This window comes from Apis florea, unplaced genomic scaffold (genome assembly GCF_048593485.1).
Source record: "Apis florea isolate Af1SG1 unplaced genomic scaffold, ASM4859348v1 contig_2495_pilon, whole genome shotgun sequence".
In the NCBI taxonomy this organism is placed as follows: Eukaryota; Metazoa; Arthropoda; class Insecta; order Hymenoptera; family Apidae; genus Apis; species Apis florea.
Window position 1 is genome coordinate 3,296,687 of NW_028256595.1, and position 23,046 is coordinate 3,319,732.

General features: G+C 34.6%; 3 protein-coding genes and 2 long non-coding RNA genes across 17 annotated transcripts in view; 3 read left to right on the top strand and 2 right to left on the bottom strand.

Moving 5' to 3' along the window:
* Positions 1 to 9,749, top strand: part of RyR (Ryanodine receptor) — a 34,590-nt gene extending 24,841 nt beyond the window's left edge. For 6 of the 10 annotated variants that reach the window (XM_086906447.1, XM_086906445.1, XM_086906446.1 and 3 more), the window contains 19 exons: positions 59 to 850; positions 931 to 1,949; positions 2,015 to 2,386; positions 2,504 to 2,616; positions 3,049 to 3,142; positions 3,246 to 3,491; positions 4,177 to 4,588; positions 4,667 to 5,071; positions 5,150 to 5,366; positions 5,433 to 6,291; positions 6,373 to 6,575; positions 6,659 to 6,902; positions 7,006 to 7,290; positions 7,378 to 7,664; positions 7,742 to 7,802; positions 7,877 to 8,155; positions 8,244 to 8,400; positions 8,485 to 8,650; positions 8,736 to 9,749. In XM_086906447.1, coding sequence (XP_086762573.1) covers positions 59 to 850; positions 931 to 1,949; positions 2,015 to 2,386; positions 2,504 to 2,616; positions 3,049 to 3,142; positions 3,246 to 3,491; positions 4,177 to 4,588; positions 4,667 to 5,071; positions 5,150 to 5,366; positions 5,433 to 6,291; positions 6,373 to 6,575; positions 6,659 to 6,902; positions 7,006 to 7,290; positions 7,378 to 7,664; positions 7,742 to 7,802; positions 7,877 to 8,155; positions 8,244 to 8,400; positions 8,485 to 8,650; positions 8,736 to 8,898 — 6,374 coding nt within the window. In that variant the 3' untranslated portion in view covers positions 8,899 to 9,749. Of the gene's footprint in view, positions 1 to 58; positions 851 to 930; positions 1,950 to 2,014; positions 2,387 to 2,503; positions 2,617 to 3,048; positions 3,143 to 3,245; positions 3,492 to 3,652; positions 3,677 to 4,075; positions 4,097 to 4,176; positions 4,589 to 4,666; positions 5,072 to 5,149; positions 5,367 to 5,432; positions 6,292 to 6,372; positions 6,576 to 6,658; positions 6,903 to 7,005; positions 7,291 to 7,377; positions 7,665 to 7,741; positions 7,803 to 7,876; positions 8,156 to 8,243; positions 8,401 to 8,484; positions 8,651 to 8,735 lie in introns of all 10 variants that reach the window. The other 4 variants (XM_086906442.1, XM_086906443.1, XM_086906444.1 and 1 more) reach the window with 2 other exon arrangements.
* A 235-nt stretch (positions 9,750 to 9,984) lies between these two features.
* Positions 9,985 to 14,165, top strand: LOC100863940 (solute carrier family 35 member F1). 3 transcript variants are annotated; one of them, XM_086906453.1, is made up of 8 exons: positions 9,985 to 10,384; positions 10,769 to 10,878; positions 10,959 to 11,152; positions 11,870 to 12,029; positions 12,130 to 12,286; positions 12,361 to 12,571; positions 12,756 to 12,883; positions 13,336 to 14,165. In XM_086906453.1, the coding sequence occupies exons 1-8, from the start codon at positions 10,272 to 10,274 to the stop codon at positions 13,340 to 13,342; spliced, it is 1,080 nt and encodes a 359-aa protein (XP_086762579.1). In that variant the 5' UTR covers positions 9,985 to 10,271; the 3' UTR covers positions 13,343 to 14,165. The 3 variants fall into 3 exon arrangements, with proteins under 3 accessions (XP_086762579.1, XP_086762578.1, XP_003696819.1); XM_086906452.1 differs by having other exon boundaries at positions 13,367 to 14,165; XM_003696771.4 differs by having other exon boundaries at positions 13,382 to 14,165.
* On the bottom strand, positions 10,683 to 11,873 carry LOC147657853 (uncharacterized). Its single transcript, XR_015291666.1, has 2 exons — positions 11,737 to 11,873; positions 10,683 to 11,264 (listed from the first exon to the last, which is right to left on the bottom strand). It is a non-coding gene; the product is annotated as an uncharacterized LOC147657853 (long non-coding RNA).
* Positions 12,169 to 16,326, bottom strand: LOC147657854 (uncharacterized). Of its 2 annotated transcripts, XR_015291665.1 has the most exons (3): positions 15,617 to 16,326; positions 14,046 to 14,979; positions 12,169 to 12,299 (listed from the first exon to the last, which is right to left on the bottom strand). It is a non-coding gene; the product is annotated as an uncharacterized LOC147657854 (long non-coding RNA). The 2 variants fall into 2 exon arrangements; XR_015291664.1 differs by lacking the exon at positions 12,169 to 12,299 and having other exon boundaries at positions 13,174 to 14,979.
* Position 16,327: 1 nt separating this feature from the next.
* Positions 16,328 to 22,647, top strand: Ctr9 (RNA polymerase-associated protein Ctr9). The gene is made up of 14 exons (XM_003696770.4): positions 16,328 to 16,437; positions 16,929 to 17,027; positions 17,100 to 17,339; positions 17,421 to 17,993; positions 18,066 to 18,185; positions 18,260 to 18,570; positions 18,660 to 19,185; positions 19,247 to 19,441; positions 19,515 to 19,631; positions 19,713 to 20,023; positions 20,095 to 20,432; positions 20,519 to 20,693; positions 20,763 to 21,383; positions 21,459 to 22,647. Exons 1-14 carry the CDS (start codon positions 16,396 to 16,398, stop codon positions 21,553 to 21,555), a joined length of 3,765 nt encoding a protein of 1,254 aa, XP_003696818.2. The 5' UTR covers positions 16,328 to 16,395; the 3' UTR covers positions 21,556 to 22,647.
* Positions 22,648 to 23,046: the final 399 nt, after the last annotated feature.

Consider the following 23,046-nt stretch of genomic DNA (forward strand, 5'->3'; position numbering starts at 1 on the left):
ATTACGTTTAAAATTCAAAAGCAAAATATTTGATTTGGAATGTTTGTGTTCTTTTTAGGAGGAGGTATCCATCCTCAGCTAGTCCCCTACGATCTTTTGACCGACAAGGAGAAACGAAAAGATCGCGAACGTTCCCAAGAATTCCTAAAATATTTGCAATATCAAGGTTACAAGCTTCACAAACCGAATCGAGGCGGAGAATCGGAAGTTGCGACAGCTGGTGCCTCGGTGGAGTTGCGATTTGCATATTCGTTGCTGGAAAAGTTGATAGCCTACTTGGACAAAGCTACCATCAACATGAAATTGTTGAAACCTTCAGACACGTTCAGCCGTAGAAACAGTTTCAAAACGTCCACTAGGGACATCAAATTCTTCAGCAAGGTCGTTCTTCCGTTGATGGAAAAATATTTCAGCACGCACAAGAATTATTTCATCGCTGTGGCCACAGCTACCAACAACGTTGGAGCTGCGTCTCTGAAAGAGAAAGAGATGGTCGCGGCTCTGTTTTGCAAATTGGCAAGTCTATTGAGATCTAGATTGGCTGCGTTCGGGCCAGATGTCAGGATCACTGTCAGATGCCTTCAAGTATTAGTCAAGGGGATAGACGCGAAGAGTTTGGTGAAGAATTGTCCCGAGTTCATAAGAACGTCCATGTTGACTTTCTTTAATAACACCGCGGATGATCTAGGACACACGATTCTGAATTTACAAGAGGGCAAATATAGTCATCTGAGAGGAACGCATTTGAAGACTTCCACGTCTTTGTCGTATATCAATAGCGTAGTTCTACCGGTTTTAACAGCCATGTTCGATCATTTGGCTGCCTGCGAGTATGGTAGCGATTTGTTACGTAAGTATACAATTTTCAAATAAAATACATCCGAGTTTTTAACACGAATAATATAATTCATATCTTTATTCTTCTATTAGTGGACGAGATTCAGGTAGCATCCTACAAAATGTTGGCATCTCTCTACACCTTGGGCGTAGACGCGACGTTGACACACGACAGAAAGTATTTGAAGACGGAAATCGAGCGTCACAAACCGAATTTAGGTTCTTGCCTAGGTGCTTTCTCCAGTTGTTTCCCCGTAGCCTTCCTGGAGCCCCATTTAAACAAACACAATCAATTTTCTCTTCTGAATCGTATCGCCGATCACTCGTTAGAAGCACAAGATATTATGACGAAAATGGAATCGAGCATGCCAACCCTCGAGACGATTCTGACGGAAGTCGATCAATTCGTCGAGTCTGAGAAAACCTACAACGAAGTTCCTCACGTGGTCGACGTTATTCTTCCTCTACTTTGCTCTTATCTGCCTTTTTGGTGGGCCCAGGGCCCGGACAATGTAAATCCGACCGAAGGAACATATGTCAGTATGGTTACCAGTGACCACATGAATCAATTACTGAAAAATGTATTAAAATTGATCAAGAAGAACATCGGTAACGAGAATGCACCATGGATGACTCGTATCGCGGCTTACACTCAACAGATCATCATCAATTCATCGGAGGAGTTGTTGAAGGATCCATTCTTGCCGCTTGCTGAACGTGTCAGAAAGCGTACAGATACAATGTTTCACAAGGAAGAATCTCTTCGTGGTTTCATCAAGTCGTCGACGGATGACACGTCTCAAGTCGAAGCACAGATTCAAGAAGATTGGCAACTTTTGGTTCGTGACATCTATTCCTTTTATCCTCTTTTGATCAAGTACGTTGACTTGCAAAGGAATCATTGGTTGAGGAATAACATATCGGAAGCGGAAGATCTCTATAATCACGTGGCAGCGATATTTAACATCTGGTCGAAATCTCAGTACTTCTTGAGAGAGGAGCAGAACTTTATATCTGCAAACGAGATCGATAATATGGTGCTCATAATGCCTACTGCGACCAGGAGACCTGCCGCCATCTCGGATGGAACTGCACCTTCTGGAGGAGGCAAGGTTTGTATCAATGGTATTTCGATCAAAAGATAATTTTATAATTAATGAAATGATTCGATTAACAGAAAAAGAAGAAACATCGAGATAAGAAGAGGGATAAAGACAAAGAGGTGCAAGCTTCTTTGATGGTAGCATGTTTGAAAAGGTTGCTCCCAGTTGGTCTCAATTTATTCGCCGGTCGTGAACAAGAATTGGTGCAACACTGCAAGGACAGATTCCTGAAGAAGATGCCGGAATACGAAATCGCTGAATTCGCCAAGACTCAATTGACTTTACCAGACAAGATCGATCCAGCTGACGAGATGTCGTGGCAACACTATCTGTACTCCAAGTTGGGCCAAAAGAAAGACTCCATGGAACCAGTGAAAGCGCAACAGCTGGAGGATGTGGTTGCGAGGATCACCGATATGGCCAAAGTCCTTTATGGTTTACACATGGTAAGTGAAGAATCATTTCGAATGAAATAAATCATTGTTTCCTGAAATACTTTACGATTGTTATTTTTTAAACAATCAAAGCTTATTTATTCTAAGTAATTTTGTGTTCTCGAGTAGATAGATCATCCGCAACAACAGAGCAAGGGTCAATATCGATCCGTGGTGTCGATACAACGTAAACGAGCAGTAATTGCTTGCTTCCGTCAAACTTCCCTACATTCCTTGCCCAGGTATCCTGTTTTGGTTTCAGTCGCGTTATACACGTTTCGTTCCTGCCAATAATAAAATAATCAATCGTTTTATAACTTTGATTAACTTTATGTTCACGTTTTGATTTGAGTTTCGTGTATATTTTTAACCTGTTACCAGTCAAATTAATCATCAATTCCATTTCTTAAAAATTAACCATCTTAACCATCACTAATAGCTCTTGTGATTATTTGTTAGTGATCTAACAACCATAGTTGTGTGTGCATGCTGCTAAAAGGCAACGAAACCTCCACCATCTCGGGATGGATGGAAGCGTGTGTTGTGCGCAGCAAGAAAGAGGGCAGCGATCGCATGTCTGCGTAGCGAGCCACTTTACAAGTTACGAAGGTAAGAAGATTAATGTCATCTCAATTTTTTGATAAACTACTATATATTTTCCTAATTTATTTCAGGCATCGGGCTATAAATATTTTCGCGCGAACATATTACGAGCTCTGGTTGCAGGATGAGAATGTTGGCCAAGAAGTGATGATTGAAGACCTGACGGTAAGAATAAGAAATATCAAACTCAATATTCTTTCATATAAATATTTCGTTTCATATTTTCCGTTTCACTTATCGCTGAATATATTTTAAATTTCTTTCAAAGCAATCCTTTGAAGACGCGGAATTGAAGAAGATGGACAAGGACGAGGACGAAGGAAAACCAGACCCGCTCACACAACTCGTAACAACGTTCTGTCGTGGCGCTATGACAGAACGATCTGGCGCGCTTCAAGAAGATCCTTTGTACATGAGCTACGCGCAAATTATATCGAAATCTTGCGGCGAAGAGGAAGAAGAAGGTGAAGATGAGGGCGGAGGGGGTGAAGAAGAAGGTGGCGCCTCGATCCATGTAAGTATTTCTTCGATATCAAAATATCGAGAAAATTTTTTTCTTAAAATACTTTTTAAACTACACATTTCTCTAATGGAAAATTTAAAGAAGAGAGACTAACAATGTGTTTGAAATTTATTAACAATTTCGTATCTTTTTTTCGCGTACTGACCCTGTAGAAGCGGGGCCATAAGCCACTTATGGTAAGGACACGTAGTCGTTTGTGGAAATTCAATTGCTTCTATATGTAACTGATTTCGTTTCAACTTGAAAAATCCGATTGCTACCATTGCTCGTCGCAGTATCGATCGATTAACCCAAAAAATTTCGTTCATCGTAGTTGATCTGATTAAACAAAATTGTTTCCTATTCGAACACACATATACATATATGAGTATAAATATGTAAATACGCTTGCATCAAAAGTAGCCAGTTTCCTGATCACTTTCTAAAAAATTTCGTTTCCACATCATTATCTTTTCTTCTCGAAAAATATCATTGCTGATATCAATATCCAAGAATTTTTCACCCAATATATCATAAATATTCCCGATATATCAATAATCAATTCTATGATGCTTTCTTTAACGCTCTTCCTAAAGCGACCGATGCACAAACTTATGGTAAGATACTTGGTAAATATGGAAATTAAAATCCTTGAACTTCCTTAATTTCAAAATTTACTTTCATCTGTCATATCTAGGAACAAGAAATGGAAAAACAGAAGCTTCTTTTCCATCAAGCACGACTCGCGAATCGTGGCGTGGCAGAGATGGTACTGCTTCACATCTCAGCCTGCAAAGGTGTCCCCAGCGAGATGGTGATGAAGACCTTGGAATTGGGAATCTCCATCCTACGCGGCGGTAACATAGAAATTCAACGAGGAATGTTGAACCATTTGAAGGAAAAGAAGGACGTAGGATTCTTCACATCGATTGCCGGTCTCATGAATTCCTGCAGTGTACTGGATCTGGATGCATTCGAGAGAAACACGAAAGCAGAAGGTCTTGGTGTTGGTTCCGAGGGAGCTGCTGGAGAGAAGAATATGCACGATGCTGAGTTTACATGTGCTCTGTTTCGTTTTATCCAACTGACTTGCGAGGGTCATAATCTTGGTAAGTACTCTCCTAGTCTTCCTCAAAATGAATAATAAAAAGAGAAAAATAAACTTGTACAATTTTCGTTATCAATAGACTGGCAGAATTATCTAAGAACGCAAGCTGGTAACACAACAACGGTGAACGTAGTCATCTGCACCGTCGATTATCTATTGCGACTTCAAGAATCCATCATGGACTTCTACTGGCACTATTCCAGCAAGGAGCTCATCGACCCTGCCGGCAAGGCTAATTTTTTCAAAGCTATTGGCGTTGCCAGTCAGGTGTTCAATACCCTCACTGAGGTGATTCAAGGACCCTGCGCACAGAATCAACAGGCATTGGCACATTCTCGATTGTGGGACGCGGTTGGTGGATTCCTTTTCCTTTTCTCTCATATGCAAGACAAGTTGTCCAAACACTCGAGTCAGGTGGATCTATTGAAGGAGTTGCTCAACTTGCAGAAAGATATGATCACTATGATGTTGTCTATGCTGGAAGGTAATTATTTCTGATCAAGAATTTCGATAATATTAATTTTTTTTTTTTATAAATGTCTTACAATTTTTGTCATTATAGGTAACGTCGTAAATGGAACTATTGGAAAACAGATGGTGGATACATTGGTAGAATCTGCGGGCAATGTCGAGTTGATTCTCAAATACTTCGACATGTTCTTGAAACTGAAAGATCTCGTATCATCTCCTAGCTTCTTAGAGGTGGATTTGAACAGCGATGGCTGGGTATATCCGAAAGATTTTAAAGAAAAAATGGAACAACAAAAGAGCTATACCGAGTAAGTATTTATTGTTTGAGTGCTCCTATGAGGATTAACGAAAAATTTATAATAAAATTTTTGCAGCGAGGAAATCGAATTCTTATTGGCCTGTTGCGAGACAAACCACGACGGTAAAATCGACTATGTGGCTTTCATGGACCGTTTCCACGAACCGGCTAAAGAAATCGGTTTCAATCTTGCCGTTCTGTTAACCAATTTATCGGAGCACATGCCAAATGAACCCAGATTGGCGAGATTCCTCGAAACAGCAGGCTCTGTGTTGAACTATTTCGAGCCGTACCTCGGCAGAATCGAGATTCTCGGTGGAAACAAAAAGATCGAACGCGTATACTTCGAGATCAAGGAATCAAACATCGAACAATGGGAGAAGCCACAAATTAAAGAATCGAAGAGGACGTATTTCTACAACACCGTAGTAGAGGCAGGAGAGAAGGAAAAATTGGAGACTTTCATCAATTTCTGCGAAGACGCCATTTTTGAGATGCAACACGCGAGTGCGTTGATGGCAGTGGAAGAAAGTGGAGGAATCGGAAAGGCCAGAGAATCTTCCTATACCTACATGACGGATGACGACGAGGAAAGAAACAAGGATCCCATCAGAAGAGGCATCCAAACGTTTAAGGACAGCATTTACTTCTTCTTCTCCATATTCTCCCCTAGCAACATCAAGAACAAGATCGCTGAGATGCAACAGATGACATTTTTGGAACTCTTTATCGGCTTCTTCAAGATGATTTTCTACGCGTTCTATTATTCTGGTTTCGGCGTTGGTTGCGTGATCGGATATTTCATGAGATTATTGTTGGCGTTAATGAAAGGACCACACGTGGAAGAGCCCGTAGTCGAGGTGAAAGAAGAGGAGGAGAAACCATCGAGACATTTGCCCGCTTTACCGCCAACTCCGGATGAGTCTAATCTACAGGTTCGAAAAAAATAATCGTGCATGATCATGATGAGAAGGAAGAACTAAACAAATTCATCTAATGATTCAAATTTTGAACAGGTACAAGCGTTCGGAATGGATATAACGAAGGAGGAAGGGGGACAGATAAAGATTGCGCCTCACGAATCGGCTACATCCACGCCTCAATCGAGTATCGAGGAAACGGGCGAAAGCACACCGGAAGAAGCCACTGGAGAAGAAAGTGCGAGAGCTGAGGGAGGTGGAGACATGGAATCGCCTGTTTCGTTGGCCGATTTGTTAGGGTGAATAATTATCTTATTCTTATGATATCTCTCTAACATAAACGCATAAAATATACTTAAATTTGTATTTTATTTACGAGCAGAGGTGAACAAGCTAGAGCTCAGGCTGCAGCCGCGGCGGAAGCAGCGGCAGCTCAACAAGCAGCAATGGCGGCAGTCGAGGCGGAGGCGAAACAAGAAACGATAGCAGAACCATCAGCCTCCTCTATCGACTTTTCCGAGTACACGCATCGCATCGTCTCCTTCTTGGCAAGGAATTTTTATAATCTGAAATACGTGGCTCTAGTACTTGCTTTCTGTATCAATTTCATGTTGTTATTCTACAAGGTGAGCGTGATACTTTGTCTAGAATTTTAGATATAATTATGTTCAAGTAAAATGAATATTAATTTAATATTTCGTTGTCACGTTGCAAACCATTGGTTCATAGGTTTCATCTTTGGGTAACGAAGGAGGTGAGGAAGGAAGTGGTCAGATAGTGGACATGTTGGCAGAGATGTCTGGCGAGGGTGCATCTGGTTCTGGAAATGGCAGCGGAGTTGAAATAGGTAGCGGGAGCGGAGAGGCTGAATCAGAGGAAGAGGAAGACGAATACGCTCTGGAATATGTGGAAGTGGCGGAAGATTTCTATTACATGGCACACGTTATAAGACTCATGGCTATTCTTCATGCGATCGTCTCTCTTGCTATGCTAGTTGCTTACTATCACTTGAAAGTATGACTCTCGGAATATCGTATTTTGCACGTATAAATTTTGATTATACAAATATCTCTGTATGTAAAACATGAATATACGATATAGGTGCCGTTGGCTATCTTTAAACGAGAAAAGGAAATTGCGCGACGCGTGGAATTCGATGGTCTGTATATTGCTGAAACACCGGAAGAGGATGATATCAAAGCACATTGGGATAAGATGGTGATATCGGCAAAAACGTTCCCTGTGAATTATTGGGATAAATTCGTGAAGAAGAAAGTTCGACAGAAATACAGTGAGACTTACGATTTCGACTATATCAGCAATTTGCTTGGTATGGAAAAGACATCGTTTAGCCAACAGGAAGAAGAAGGTTCTGGTTTGATACACTTGTAAGTAAAATTGCATTGTTTTATCTACCTCGTCTCTTAGTTTACGATTATTATACAATTTTTATTTTTTATTACAGCATCGTTAATATCGATTGGAGGTATCAAGTATGGAAAGCTGGAGTTACCATTACGGATAACGTAAGTAAATAATGAGTGTTTGGAAGATTTAATTCATTCAAATATATATTAAGTTATAATATTTTTCCATGCAGGCATTCTTGTACAGTTTATGGTACTTTACATTTTCAATCCTTGGCAATTATAACAATTTCTTCTTCGCTGCTCATTTACTGGACGTCGCAGTTGGTTTCAAAACTCTGAGAACGATCTTACAGTCTGTGACACACAACGGCAAACAATTGGTGTTGACAGTAATGTTATTGACTATTGTCGTCTACATATATACGGTCATAGCTTTCAATTTCTTCAGAAAATTCTATATTCAAGAAGAAGACGATGAAGTGGATAAAAAATGTCACGACATGCTAACAGTACGATAACTATAGTTAAAAACTGTTTTCTTTAATAATTGAAATATACTTGGAACGAAGATTCGATTGATCGATATTTGTGTTTCAGTGCTTCGTATTCCATCTATACAAAGGTGTCAGAGCTGGTGGTGGTATTGGTGACGAAATTGGTGAACCTGATGGCGATGACTATGAAGTTTACCGTATCATGTTTGACATCACTTTCTTCTTTTTCGTCATTGTTATTCTGTTGGCCATTATTCAAGGTAAATTTGAGGAAAATTTTCGAATCTGAACCTTCGTTACTTTTTCTTTAAAACTATAATTTTAATTATTTTCTTCTATCTTAGGTTTGATTATCGATGCGTTCGGTGAGCTTCGAGATCAACTTGAGAACGTGAAAACGAACATGGAAAGCAACTGTTTCATTTGTGGTTTAGGAAAAGAATATTTCGATACGGTACCACATGGTTTCGATACTCATGTCCAACAGGAGCACAATCTTGCTAATTACATGTAAGTTATTTAAATCAATTTCTATTCTCGTTTTTCATCAATAAATCGTCAACCAATTAGCTACAATGATTTGAATTTTCTCAAGGTTTTTCCTCATGCACTTAATCAACAAACCAGACACCGAATACACCGGTCAAGAAACGTACGTGTGGAACATGTATCAGCAAAGGTGTTGGGATTTCTTCCCGGTCGGTGATTGCTTCCGCAAGCAGAACGAGGCGGTGGAGGAAGAGGCAAAGAAGAAATAAAGAAAATTTTTCGTATTTATCTCTTTACTTTTCGTATATTCGAATGACCAAAATCAAACAATTTACAATTAAGGAAAAATCTCTTTCCTGAATCGTCTTCGATAATCGTAGGTTGTAATTTCTATATGCAAAAAAATATGGTGCGTTAAATCGTCGCGACAACGTGCGATAACGTACCATTTTCAATTTTTAGAATGCTATACTTTCGCTCGTCTGTCGATAGATAACTACATAGAACATTGAATGCGTGTGTACCTTTTACATTCGACATCTAATCGTTATTCCAAGTTTTACACGAATTCTTCGACACACGAATGGAATGCAGAAGAAATCGAAGAAATTGCGCGAATTGTACGTGCAACAGATTTCGATCACGCGTGAACGAGTGAAACGAACCGGGCGAAATATTTTTCCAACTTATTTTTCCAACTTTGTAAGGATGGCTGGATATTCGTATATTCGATACAGTTTCCTCTTTAGATAGATAATTTACAAAGTGTTGTTGATCATCGACAAGTGAACCGACTGCACAAATTTACTACATTAAATCATAAACGTTACGATTGCCTTCTTTTCATACGTCGGGAATGATCACATTTTTTCGCATAACAATTTAACTCATTAACACGTAATGTTTGAGATATTATAAGGATTATTACGTAAGTTGAAGATGTTTAAAAATTTATATCAAATGTACAGGTTTCTACGATTACGTGGAAACTTTTTTAAAAGAAAAAAAAAAAAAAAGATTATTGACGACTGAAATCGCAATTTAATCAAACAATGTCAATATAATGTAAATAACGATCTATACAAGATTACCTGAGAATAAAGAAAGACATACTTCTTTACGTCATTATTCTTATTTTTATTTTTAAACCTAAACCAAGATTCATAGATCAATAATCTGAATAAATTCCTAAATAATCGTCGATCAATAATTTCCAACTTGATCAATTATCTTTTCAACGGAATCACGCTTCAAAATGGATCGATCTTTCTATTTATACCCTCTCCACTCTTTTTCATTTCAAAACTTCTCATCAAAAGGTCAACGAGTTTCGAGCCACGATACTCTCTTCAAACGAAATTCATTCATCTTTAACGATCGATCGATTTAGCCAAAGTTGGAAACACGCACAATCGAGGGACCCCTCTCATCGATCGATCCGAAGTCGGAGAGAACGGAAGAAGGAAGAAGAAAAGACGGGTGTAGAACCATCGTGTTTCACCACGTTTACGTGCGCAACGTTTCATCATCGTGTCCGCAAAACGAAAAATACCGGTCCTTTCTGGTGGAGAGCCGATGGAGGGAAAGAGGTCGCGCAAGCGCTTCCCTTGCACCGCCGGTGGGTGAAAGCCTCGGGGTGAAAATGCACCCTGGCATGGGAGTGTCAGCGGGCGATCGTCGCGAAAATACGGTGATGCAGGCCAGGAACGGGGTCTGCGACAAGATCGAGAATTACATATCGGATCTGGGACAATGGTAAGCGAGATTGATTGGTGGTCCATTGACGGGGAAACCGAACGTCGATCCGCCCTCGAACCGGCTTCCACTCGGTCAAGGGGAAGGGGAACATGGGGAATAAAAGTGGCGGGTATTTACGACCAATTTTTTTCCGTTCGTGTGGGTGGAAAAACACCGCGTCTCGGTTCATTGATCCCTGCTCTTTCGTGTATGGGTGCATACGTTTGTTTCCAGTTGTTTACCTTCGATCGAAAGTGATTTTAGTGCGGAAAAACGTATTGTTTCGTTGAAATAGTGTGGATAATTTTTCGTGTAATTTGCTTGGAAACGTTGTATTTATTGGCATCGGTTTAAATTTTGGTTTAATTTGATATTTTTAATTGTATCTTTTAACGTTAATAGGTCAGTATGGAAAGCGATAATACTGGGACAATTTTTGTCCCTTGTGTTATGCTTCATGACGCTCGCGAATCATCACATCAACACCGCATACCAGCTCTCATTCCCGACCGGTAAGTCATTAATGAGTTTGCATGAAAAGCTCATCATATGACGATATAACGAGTCGTGTAAATTTTTTTGCATGAAATAGGACAAAATCTTCCACACTACATTATGATGTGTCTCGTATACACAACCTGGATGTCCTGCAGAGGAGTAGGGAACGGCCTAATTTCAGTTATAAAAGCCCGTGGATTCAGGTACTTGTTGGTGGCACTCATTGACGTCGAAGCGTGTACACTTATAACATCCGCGCATCAATTCACCAGCATCGCTGGCATACAGGTACGTGCTAATGATGTCACGTGAGATTTGCCAAACAAATGATGATGAAGTTCTTTTTCTGTGCAGCGTACAAGCGGAAGTAGGCCATTAATTATTTTCATTCTGGCATAACCTATATTAAAATGAAATAAAAAGAAATATTAACAAAAGATTTATTTCGTAGAAATTGCATAACGAGATATTTCTTTCACTGAACAAATTTCTTTGTTTCTTTTAAACGAATAAAAATTATTTTCTTCGTTTAATTTTTCCCGGTTTTACTTAATACGTATAAATTTGTATGAAATTCATGCTTATTCCATATTTATACGTATACTTATATTTATATAAAAGAAAGATCCCATTTAATGCAAAAATGGTGCGTTGAATATTGGCATAGAATTCTCCTTTGTTGGAATAAAGTGCACAACTGACACGTCGTACGATCTATATGCGGTTCAGGATGCATCTTTCATAGCTCAGCCGTCAATTAAACGAGTGTTAGTGTTCGTGGTCGGGATGAATGGCATGGAACAACTATTGTATCGAGTACACACTACCACCAGCGAAACGAGAATGCCGGGTCTTCGACCCGGCACACTCACCCCTCGTTGGCTATTCTTAATCGAACGCGATGCGAATATAAGGAACATCGTCGTCGTCATCCGTTCTCTGCATTGAAATTTTAACGATTCGAAGAATCGACCGTGTTTCTGACCGGAAGTAATTCTGTTTCAGCTGCTCGATTGTGTCGCTATACCGGTCGCATTGGCATTATCATGTTTGATCCTCGGGGTGAGATATCGAATGGTGCACATAGTCGGCGTTTCCGTTTCATTGATGGGTGTGGGATGTTTGGTTTGGGCAGGAATCGATGACAATAAAGATCCTTCCGCAGGTAATTGTTCGACACGTTGAGATCTACATAGAAATTAATAATAATTATTAATTACTAAATTTAATTATCAAATTTGTTAATTTCAATTTTTCGTGCGAAGGAAAGAATCACCTTGTCGGTGATATGTTGTGCCTCGGAGGCGTGATATTGTTTTCCATAACAACGGTGATACAAGAATTAGCAGTCAAGACGGTCGATGTTATCGAATATCTTGGCATGATTGGTTTTTTCGGTACTATAGTGTGCTGTTTGCAAATGTAAGTCTTTCTTCTTGAAAAAAAAAAAAAAACTATGATATAAAAATCACATAAGTTGTTCGATATAATTCCAGGGCCATATTGGAGAGCTTAAAGATAGAATCATTACAATGGATTAATACACCAGTGATCACTTTCTTGGTAGTTTATTGCATCACGCAATTCATCTTTTTCTCGTTAGTGCCTGTCGTACTATACGAATCTGGTGCAACTGCATTGCAACTATCATTGTTGACCGCAGATTCTTTCAACGTTTTAGCTGGCATGTTGGTCCATCAATACAAGGTATTGATTTCTTTGTGTAAAATATAAATTCTTAATATTTTCCATCATAAACGGAGAAATGTCATTATCCTTATTCCTCGTATGTATTTAGAGCAACGCGTTATTACGTCTATTGAAATGTATATTTCAGCAGCATAACGCACAATACACATATGCTAATAAGACTTTTTCCACGCTGTTCCAGTTTCACGCATTGTATTTCGTCTCCTATACGCTCACAATGACGGGTATATATATTTACGCGATAAAGAGAACACCAATGGCGTCAAACTCGCGAAGGCAGCACGCTGAACCTTCTGCTCCAGATTATAGGTAATGTTCATAAAATGCTTTTCAAGGTGATCTATTTTAATTATCAAATAGATCTATCTCGAAAAGTACACTTGATTTAAAAAGTTGAATAAAAGGGAGAACATAAAAAAAAAATTGAAAAATATCAAAAATGAAATGTCAAAAGTCACTAAATGATATCTACCACTCTTCGACAATTCATATTTTTTTAAACGCTATATATATTTGTTACAGAAAAAGCAAAAATGAATATATGTATAATTGAAACGTACTTCATGCTCTAAAAACTTCTTCTGAATATAATTATGCAATTTCGTTAATATCCTTTTTTATTTTCTCTTTTCAACGCGACGACTTTTTGAAGTAAATTAATTTTTCAAGAAACATTTCCACGAAACTTAATCGCAAAATTTCTGATAATATTATTTCTTTATTTTTACTTTTCTTCTTTTTTTACCAACTGCCCTGACAAGAAATTAACGAACGATTGACCATGGATTAAAGTGACGTCATTTTAAGACATATGTCTCATCCCGACGGAGAAGTGGAAATGGCAACAAGTTCAGGGATGTCCGGCGTAAGTGGTACTCTCGACGTAAGGACATCGACCCTTGGCAGCGAAAAGGAAACGATGGACGCTACGAGTTTGCCGCCGAGTGTTAGCTCTGATACAGCTTTCACCTCCTTCTATGGAAATTACTACGATTGAGGAAGGACCTTAGGAAGATGCAAAAGAAACGTAAAAAAAACCGAGGAATAAATAAATTTTGCCATGTGTGCGCTCTTGTTGAAATTTTACACGAAATTTTAGACTAATCATTCGAAAAGAAAGACATTTTTTTCGTTTTCTATAATAGGTAAAAATAAATAGATCTCTGTCGATCAATAAGTTTATAATACGCGTTATACAGTGTTCTAATTAGTACAGTGATTTTTCTAAGAATTTAAACAATTCATAAATATCGATTAGTCACGTATAAACGCGATTTTCATTGTTGATTTAACTGTTTATCGAAATGTAAGTAAATGCTATACATTCTTGTTGCTCAATATACTTTGTAAATGATAATAGTACGACATAACTAATTGTTACTATAACTAAATACTAAAGAACGTTAAATAATTTCCTGTTGTAAAATAATAAGTCATAGTCAGTGATAATTATTTTTATGGTTCTCATTACCTTTGTTCATAAATGCATTAGATTATATTTACATTCTATCGTCCATCCATTTGTCAGAATGTTATTTCACGTAGTATGGATATTTTTTTGAAATAAATTAATAAACGAATGATAAATTAATCCTTTTTTGTTCCTTTCTTTCTTCTTATGGTTCTTATGGTTAATCTTCGAGATAAAAAACTTCACAAAAAACTTCTGGCATTACTTACGATATATAACAATTAGAATAGATATTATTAAAATTTTTCATTAAAATAGGTTATGTATAAAAAGACAATAAAGTTAATCAAATATCGAAATTGAATATAAATTTTCTAGACTTTTGTGTAGATAAAAAAAAGAAATAACGAGAGAAGAACAGACAGTAGTAAAAATATTAAAATCAGCGCCATCTTTTGAGTACTGAAAATGTCTCTCTAAAGGTAAGATAAACTAGAATAATAATTAAAATTCAATACTATATATTAAATATTTCTTTTCACAACTACTCAAGAGATGGCGCTGATATTCAATTCTTACTTTATCTTGCTTTGGAAATATTTTTGCATGATACGAGAAATAAAGTAGACATGAAATCTTACGGAACTTTGTATCGCATGTTCTAATTTCAATTAGTATTTTTTATATCAACTAGTATAATCTAAATATCTCAGTGAAATACGTCCTATCACAATGATTTTCAATTTTCGATCGATGTACTGTGATGTACAGTAATTTGTCTCACATCTGAATTTAGCAATTTTTTGGTTATTTAAAACTGTATGGTTCTTTATTTCAAATTCACGTGAAAATTAACACATTAAGTAATATATATATATATATTATGTTTTATTTCAATTGCATATGGTCAAAAATATCTAAATTTATCACTTCTTCATGGCGTCCATATTGAAATTTTTCCCGCCTTCGAAAGTAGTAGTAATCGACTAATAACCTATACAAAAGAAAATCAAATAAATATTTAAAATATATAAAATTAATCAATTAAATTAATAAAATAAAATAAAAACTAAGTACAAGTTCCACGTTAGAAAAATATAATATAAACTATCTACAATTTTAATCATTAAACAAATGAATAAAAAAAGCCATTAGCTGTCAAAAAATTTCTAATAATTTAAGAATATAAGAAACACATATAATTGAATAATGTATCTAATAATATATTATGTAATTACACATTGACACAAATGATGAAAATTAATTATGAAAATAAATATAACTCAAGAAAAAATGAACGTCTAAGCACAATTGACACTACACATTTCACGTTACGATTTTGATTATCGAATTATAAATTAGAATATATACAATTCAATATATTCGTATAATTCAATAAATCGAATATAAAAGTAAACTTCCAATTTGGAAAAGCTATAAGAAATATATTATATTCTTCGAATATAATATAGACAAAAGATAAAAACAAATATAATATAAATAATATAAATAGATTTGAAAAGAAATTTAGAAAGGAAATATAAATTTAAAGAAATTGTAAATAAACTATTGTATATTTGTGTCAATATGAATAAATTAATTCTAAATATATTTTTATGAAAAAATGTTACCTGATGTATCAATATTTGTAATCAAATTTCTGTGTCATAAAAAAACATATCTATTTTGTTACTTATCTATAATTTTTGATTCAAGAACTATCATATTGTCAATTTTTATTCTATACTTATATTTCTCACTTTTTTTGTCTTTTTTTATATAATTTTCTTATATATTTTATATTTTATCATTTGCGATATCTTGAAAATATTTTTAATCTATTTCTATTTTTCTTCTAATATTTTCTCTCTTTATCATTTATTAAGAGAAGATTATTAAGAGAAATCCCGAACGAAGGATTTTTTCCTTTCTTTTCCCTTTAGGCCATTTTTATAATCCTACCATTATTGCCATTATTGCCATCAGTTATACTATCTATATTATATTTAGCAATTGCTAAACAATAACTCCCACCACTGTTTTTTCTCGCACTATCTTTTCTTCAAGTTTCTCAAATCCCTTAAATCCCTCGATCTGGTAAAGTTGTTCTTGTCTATAGTTTCTTTTGGCACATGACAAACAAATCAATTGAACATATTTTTATCATTTTTTTTTCAAAATAATGTATTTTAATTTTTAATGGAAAAAATATAAATATTATATTCTTGTTTATAACTTTAGGATGATCATCTCACAAAATATTCATCTTGATATATAAGTGTTTTGACGGGAGTGTTTTGACGCGAGTATTACACATTATCTATAGCAATATAGCAAATACGCTATGGCTACATTCACTTAATACGACATCTGTTGACTGTGCTTTGCAAAGATCAGTGACAATGCCACAATGGCAGGTTCCATAGAGATTCCACTTCGTGATACAGATGAGGTGAATATTTTTATTTTTAATTCTCAATTTTATAATTTTTAAGTGATTAGAAGTAATCTAAACGATTGTTGTTAATATGTGATTTGTGCACAAGTTCAAATTCTTTAAATACTCAAAATATAAAAATAATTTTCATATGCCTAACCTCTACACCAGAAATGTTTATAAAATAAATTGTGTACACTAGCCTATATTATCAATAATGTTTCTTAAATAAAATTTATTTTAGAATATAATATTATAAATTACTATTGTTTTATTTGTTTTAATCATATAATTTTTAATTTGATTTATTACTTTATTTTGTTCATATTATTTTCAGTATGTTATTCATTTATATTATGTCTAGTGAAATATTAAATATTAATTATTTGTTAACTAAAATTTTTCAGTTTTTTTATCTTTTTTTATGTTTATTATGTTTTATATATTTAAGTTTTTTATCATATCACTGATTAATTATTTCAATTTATAAAATTACATTTTATTAGGTAATTGAGCTATACCTTGATCAATTACCAGAGGGTGATGAAGTTCTTGGAATTTTACGTCAAGAACATGCGCAACTTAATATTTGGGTCAATTTGGCCGTATGTATTACAAAATATAATATGTATAATATAAAAATGATAGAAAATAAAATATATTGTTTTTTATTACAGCTTGAATATTATAAACAACATAAAATCGATGATTTCATTAAAATACTTGAATCTTCTCGAATTGATGCTAATATTGATTACCGTGACTATGAAAAAGATCAAATGCGTGCATTGGATATGTTGGCTGCATATTATGTGCAGGAAGCCAACAGAGAAAAAAATAAAGATAAGAAAAGAGATCTCTTTACAAAAGCTACTTTATTATACACAACTGCAGATAAAATTATTATGTATGATCAGGTATATACTATATTTTTAATAATTTATTTAACATTGAAAAATATTTAAAATTTATTTATATATAATATTTTTTGTGTACAGAATCATTTACTTGGCAGAGCTTATTTCTGTCTCCTGGAGGGTGATAAGATGGATCAAGCTGATGCCCAATTTAATTTTGTACTAAATCAATCTCCTAATAATATTCCTTCTTTACTTGGAAAAGCATGTATAGCATTTAACAAGAAAGATTATAGAGGTGCACTTGCTTTTTATAAAAAAGCTTTAAGAACAAATCCAAATTGTCCAGCTGCTGTGAGGTTGGGAATGGGCCATTGTTTCATGAAATTAAATAATCAAGAAAAGGCGCGTTTAGCATTTGAAAGAGCATTACAATTAGATGGTCAATGTGTTGGAGCATTAGTTGGTCTTTCAGTCTTGAAATTAAATCAACAACAACCTGATAGTATTAGAACCGGTGTGCAAATGTTGTCTAAAGCTTATACAATTGATTCAACAAATCCTATGGTTTTAAATCATTTGGCAAATCATTTTTTCTTTAAAAAAGATTATAACAAAGTACAACACTTGGCACTTCATGCATTTCATAATACTGAAAATGAAGCTATGCGTGCTGAGAGTTGCTATCAATTAGCCAGAGCATTTCATGTGCAAGTAAGTTTCTTTTTAATATAGAATTTTTTTTTAATATTTTGTGAATTCTGACAAATAATTAAACTATTTCAGGGTGATTATGATCAAGCATTTCAATATTATTATCAAGCAACACAATTTGCGCCACCAGTATTTGTATTACCTCATTTTGGCTTAGGTCAAATGTATGTTTATAGAGGTGATGCAGAAAATGTAAGTATAACGAGTTTTATTATGCAAAAGAATAAAAATAATAGATTTTAAATAATTTAATTTTTTTATCACAGGCAGCACAATGTTTCGAGAAAGTATTAAAAGCTCAACCAGGTAATTATGAAACAATGAAAATTCTTGGATCGTTATACGCAAATTCAAGTTCTCAATCAAAACGCGACATCGCTAAAAACCATCTTAGAAAAGTAACTGAACAATTTCCCGATGATGTTGAAGCCTGGATCGAATTGGCTCAAATATTAGAACAAAGTGACCTTAACGCAGCCTTAAATGCATATGGTACTGCAACTAGAATTTTAAAAGAAAAAGTTCAAGCGGATATACCGCCTGAAATTCTAAATAACGTTGGAGCTCTACATTATAGGTATATTCCATATTTTTTATCTTAAATTTATCATTGTATAATATATATAATATATACTGTTAAGACTAATATTTATTATCTTATTATAGACTTGGAAATTTGGAAGAAGCTAGAAAAAATTTGGAAGAATCTTTAGCACGTTCCAAAGCAGATGCCTTACATGATTCTGTATATTATAATTCAATAGCAGTTACGACAACATATAATTTGGCACGATTGAACGAAGCTTTATGTATATTTGATAAAGCGGAAAAATTATACAAAGACATTTTAAAAGAGCATCCAAATTACGTGGATTGTTATTTACGACTTGGTTGTATGGCTCGAGATAAGGGACAAATTTATGAAGCGTCTGATTGGTTTAAAGATGCTTTAAGAATAAATAATGAGCATCCAGATGCGTGGTCTCTTTTGGGTAATTTACATTTGGCCAAAATGGAATGGGGTCCAGGTCAAAAAAAATTTGAAAGAATTTTAAAAAATCCAACAACAAGTACTGATGCCTATTCATTAATTGCATTGGGTAATATTTGGCTTCAAACATTGCATCAAAGTGGAAAAGATAAGGATCGAGAAAAGCGACATCAAGATAGAGCACTAGCTATGTATAAACAGGTATAATAACAAAAAATAATAAGTTTTTATGTTCATAAATACATGTTGGAATTTTCATCAGGTTTTAAGAAATGATCCTAAAAATATTTGGGCTGCAAACGGGATTGGAGCTGTATTAGCACATAAAGGTTGTGTAAATGAAGCCAGAGATATTTTTGCTCAAGTTCGAGAAGCGACAGCAGAATTTTGTGATGTTTGGTTAAATATTGCACACATTTACGTAGAACAAAAACAATTTGTTAGCGCTATTCAAATGGTAATTTTTATCTTATATTTACTATCATAAAAAATAAAATAATAATTTTTTATAAATATTTAATTTTTTACAGTATGAAAATTGTCTTCGGAAATTCTATAAATATCATCATGTTGAAGTTTTACAATATCTTGGAAGAGCTTATTTTAAAGCTGGTAAATTGAAAGAGGCAAAATTGACATTATTAAAGGTAATTCAAAACAATTTGTTATATTATTGTTAATACTCTTTAAATATGAAAACCTAATTAATCCTAATTTGTAACATTTAGGCAAGAAGAGTAGCTCCACAAGATACTGTTTTATTGTACAATATTGCACTTGTTCTTCAACGTTTAGCCACACAAATTTTAAAAGATGAAAAATCTACCTTAACGACAGTACTCCAAGCGGTTCATGAATTGGGACTTTCACATAAATATTTCCAATATTTATCAGCTCATGGTGACAGAATGGAACAACTTGCAGAAGCAGAAGCAAGAAGATGTCAAGATTTGTTATCACAAGCACAATATCATGTCGCTCGAGCTAGGCGATTAGACGAGGAAGAAAAAATGCTCAGAAGAAAACAAGAAGAAGAAAGGTAATTATTTAAACATAATCAATATTTGAAATTTATTTATATTATAACAATAATTATGGATTAATTTATAGACAAGCATTTAAAATGCGACAAACGGAGGAACAACGGAAACTTGAAGAAATGCGCCGTCAAAAAGAAGAGGAAATGTTGCAAAAACGTCAAGAATATGTTGAAAAGACAAAGAATGCTTTAGTATTTGGCGAAATGCCTTCAGAAAAGCCTGGAAAGAAAGGAAAAAGAGTACGTACTGATCAATATGTTAGTGACAGTGGTGGGTCTGGAAGAGAAGAAGGTAGAGAGGAAGCTCCTAGAGAAAAGAAACGCAAAAGGAAAGCTAGTGGAGAACGCAAAGAAAGAAAAGGCAAGGGTAAAGGAAAACGTAAGAAAGAATTGGCGAGTGGAGAAAGTGGTGAGATAGCATTTCATAATTTTCAATTATGTAAATAATCATTGAGAGTTAAGAAAAAAAAAAACATTTTTATTTTTAATATTTAGGTTCAGAAAGCGATCGGCCTAAGCCGAAACGTGGAAGGAAAGGTGGAGCCAAGAAAGACAAAGGATTTCGAAAAAGTACAAGTGAAACTACAAAAGGTAAAATGCCTTTATCGAAAGAGACAATATCGACCAGCGAATCTGATAGTGATTCAGGTGGTCTTAAAATTGCCAGCGGGTAAGAATCATTCGTGAGCATAATATTCGATAATATATAATACATAATAAAATTAATGATATTTTTCAGAGGTGAAAGTGGCAATGAAGGCCGTGCACGTGGAAGTAGACGAATTATGTCTGATTCCGAAGGTTCTCGTGCATCACGTTCTAGATCTCGTTCCAGATCAAAATCCAGAAGTCGTTCTAGAAGTACCTCACGTTCACGATCGCGTTCACGATCACAATCTCGATCCCAATCTCGATCTGTATCCCATTCACGATCTAGATCGCGTTCAGGCTCAAAATCAAAAAGTCAATCGCGATCGAGAAGTCCATCAAGATCAAGATCCGGTTCAGCAAAGAGTATGTCACGTTCGAGATCAGGTTCTAGATCAAGATCAGGATCGAGAAAGAGTCAATCACGATCGAGATCGCGTAGTGGATCCAGAAAAAGTGGATCACAACCAAGATCAAGATCAGGTTCTGCAGCTAGCGCAGGGTCAAGATCAAGATCACCTAGTGGTTCTAGAAAAGCAGCTTCGCGATCTAGATCAAGGTCAAGATCAGGATCTAGAAGTGGTTCACAATCAGAATCAGAACGTAAATCAAGGAGTAAAAGCCGATCAAAATCCAAATCTGCATCAAGATCGCGTTCCGGTTCAAGATCAAAAAGTGGTTCCCGAAGTCGTAGTCCAAGTGGTTCAGCAAGGTAAATAATATTAAAATAAATTTATAAAATAAAACATGACTTTCATTTGTATATATTACAATTATTTTATTTCAGATCTGCTACTCCAGAATCTAGAAAATCAGTTTCAGGTAGTGATGTTGGTTCTCGCCATTCAAGTACTGATCGAGGCGGTGGAAGTGAAAGTGAATAAAATTGACTTTGAAATATTTGTATTTATTACATTAAGATAATGACCATAAGTTTTAACTTAGACAAGCTTATAAGTCGGTTAATATGAAATCACAGATTTTTTGTTTACAGGTACCAATTGTAGTACTTAGCTTAATTATGCCGTATAAAGTATATTAAATAGAGAATAAAATATTATGTAAGCTTTGGTATATACAGTTTTGCGGTTTTAAATACTGTCATAATTCTTTAGAAATATGAGAATGAAGTTCTACAGATACAGTTTTGACAGGGAGTAGTAGCCGCTAATCATTTTTGATATTATTAATCGACAATTTTATTGAGTTTCGAAATCGCTGAAGCTCTATTAACTAATATATTCTAGTTCCACAGAGACAGAGAAGATTAGATAGAGTAACATTAATTTTAAAAAAATATACAGTAACATTGAAGTTAGATAGAATCCATACAACCATGGATTGACAATTACGGTTAATACAATCAGAGTATGCTATTATTAGAAGAATTGAAATTGTTGAAAGTATACGTCATTTATTACAATCTCATTTTGTTTTGTCGTTTTTTTTTTTTTAATAAAATTTATGACAGGGTTTCACACTCACACTTTTTTATCGTCTGATTCAAATGAATCCAAATGAATTAAGTTTTATTTAGTATGATTTTTCTTTTCATTTTTAAAATATTTATATATATCTTGATATATATCTAGATCATTTATTAATAGAGTCATTTGATAGAGAATCTCTCTTAAATAAACCTAATCTAATCCGTCTTTGTCAGAACATATCCTAAAGTTAACCAAATCTATCTAAAAACTTAGAAATATAATTTAAAATATTTTAGTAGTAATTGAAACTAAGGCCGAGCGGCAATTATATCTATAAGTAAAATTACTCAGGATATTGATCTTGATAATATATTTCAAGATCATCGAAATCGGAGAAGTGTGCCTCTTTGTAAATAATTATCCATGCTTTTGTAAAAGTCAAATTTGCATAAAATATATATAATTTTTGCGATATGTTTGTTAACGCATGTTTTAGAGGATTATTTAAATTAAAATAAAATCATTATGTTAATATAGTACCAAAAACTAGCAATCATTTGAAATTTCAATTTTAACAATAATTTCGATTTTTTTCGATATTATATCGAAAAAATTATATCGAAATATAATTTCGAGATGACTAACAATCTTCAGATCGAATGATTCCAATCATAGTTGTACATCAGTTGAACTTTTATGTTCGCGGCTTATCTTAATACCCGTTAGTTTCAGTTTAAGGACTAGAGTGTTTATTTTCTTCAGATTGTATATAAAAGGAAGTACAACTTCATGATGTAAGGTAATTGTAATTTTATGCAAACTTATTTTCATATTGTTTACATTAATTCAATGTGTAATAAAATGATTTGCTTTTTGAATCATCTATTGATATATTGTACAATAAACAAATAGTTTCAATTAATATTATACATTGAAATTATTCAA

Bases quoted from the DNA above. Each gene is read 5' to 3' on its own strand.
- LOC100863940 (XM_086906452.1), top strand. From the start codon at position 10,272: ATGCACCCTGGCATGGGAGTGTCAGCGGGCGATCGTCGCGAAAATACG. The intron at 12,572-12,755 runs GTATTGATTTCT...ACGCTGTTCCAG, and splicing joins TGTTGGTCCATCAATACAAG to TTTCACGCATTGTATTTCGT. The intron at 12,884-13,366 runs GTAATGTTCATA...CATGGATTAAAG, and splicing joins CCTTCTGCTCCAGATTATAG to TGACGTCATTTTAAGACATA.
- Ctr9 (XM_003696770.4), top strand. From the start codon at position 16,396: ATGGCAGGTTCCATAGAGATTCCACTTCGTGATACAGATGAG. The intron at 19,632-19,712 runs GTAATTCAAAAC...TGTAACATTTAG, and splicing joins CAAAATTGACATTATTAAAG to GCAAGAAGAGTAGCTCCACA. The intron at 20,433-20,518 runs GTGAGATAGCAT...TTTAATATTTAG, and splicing joins ATTGGCGAGTGGAGAAAGTG to GTTCAGAAAGCGATCGGCCT.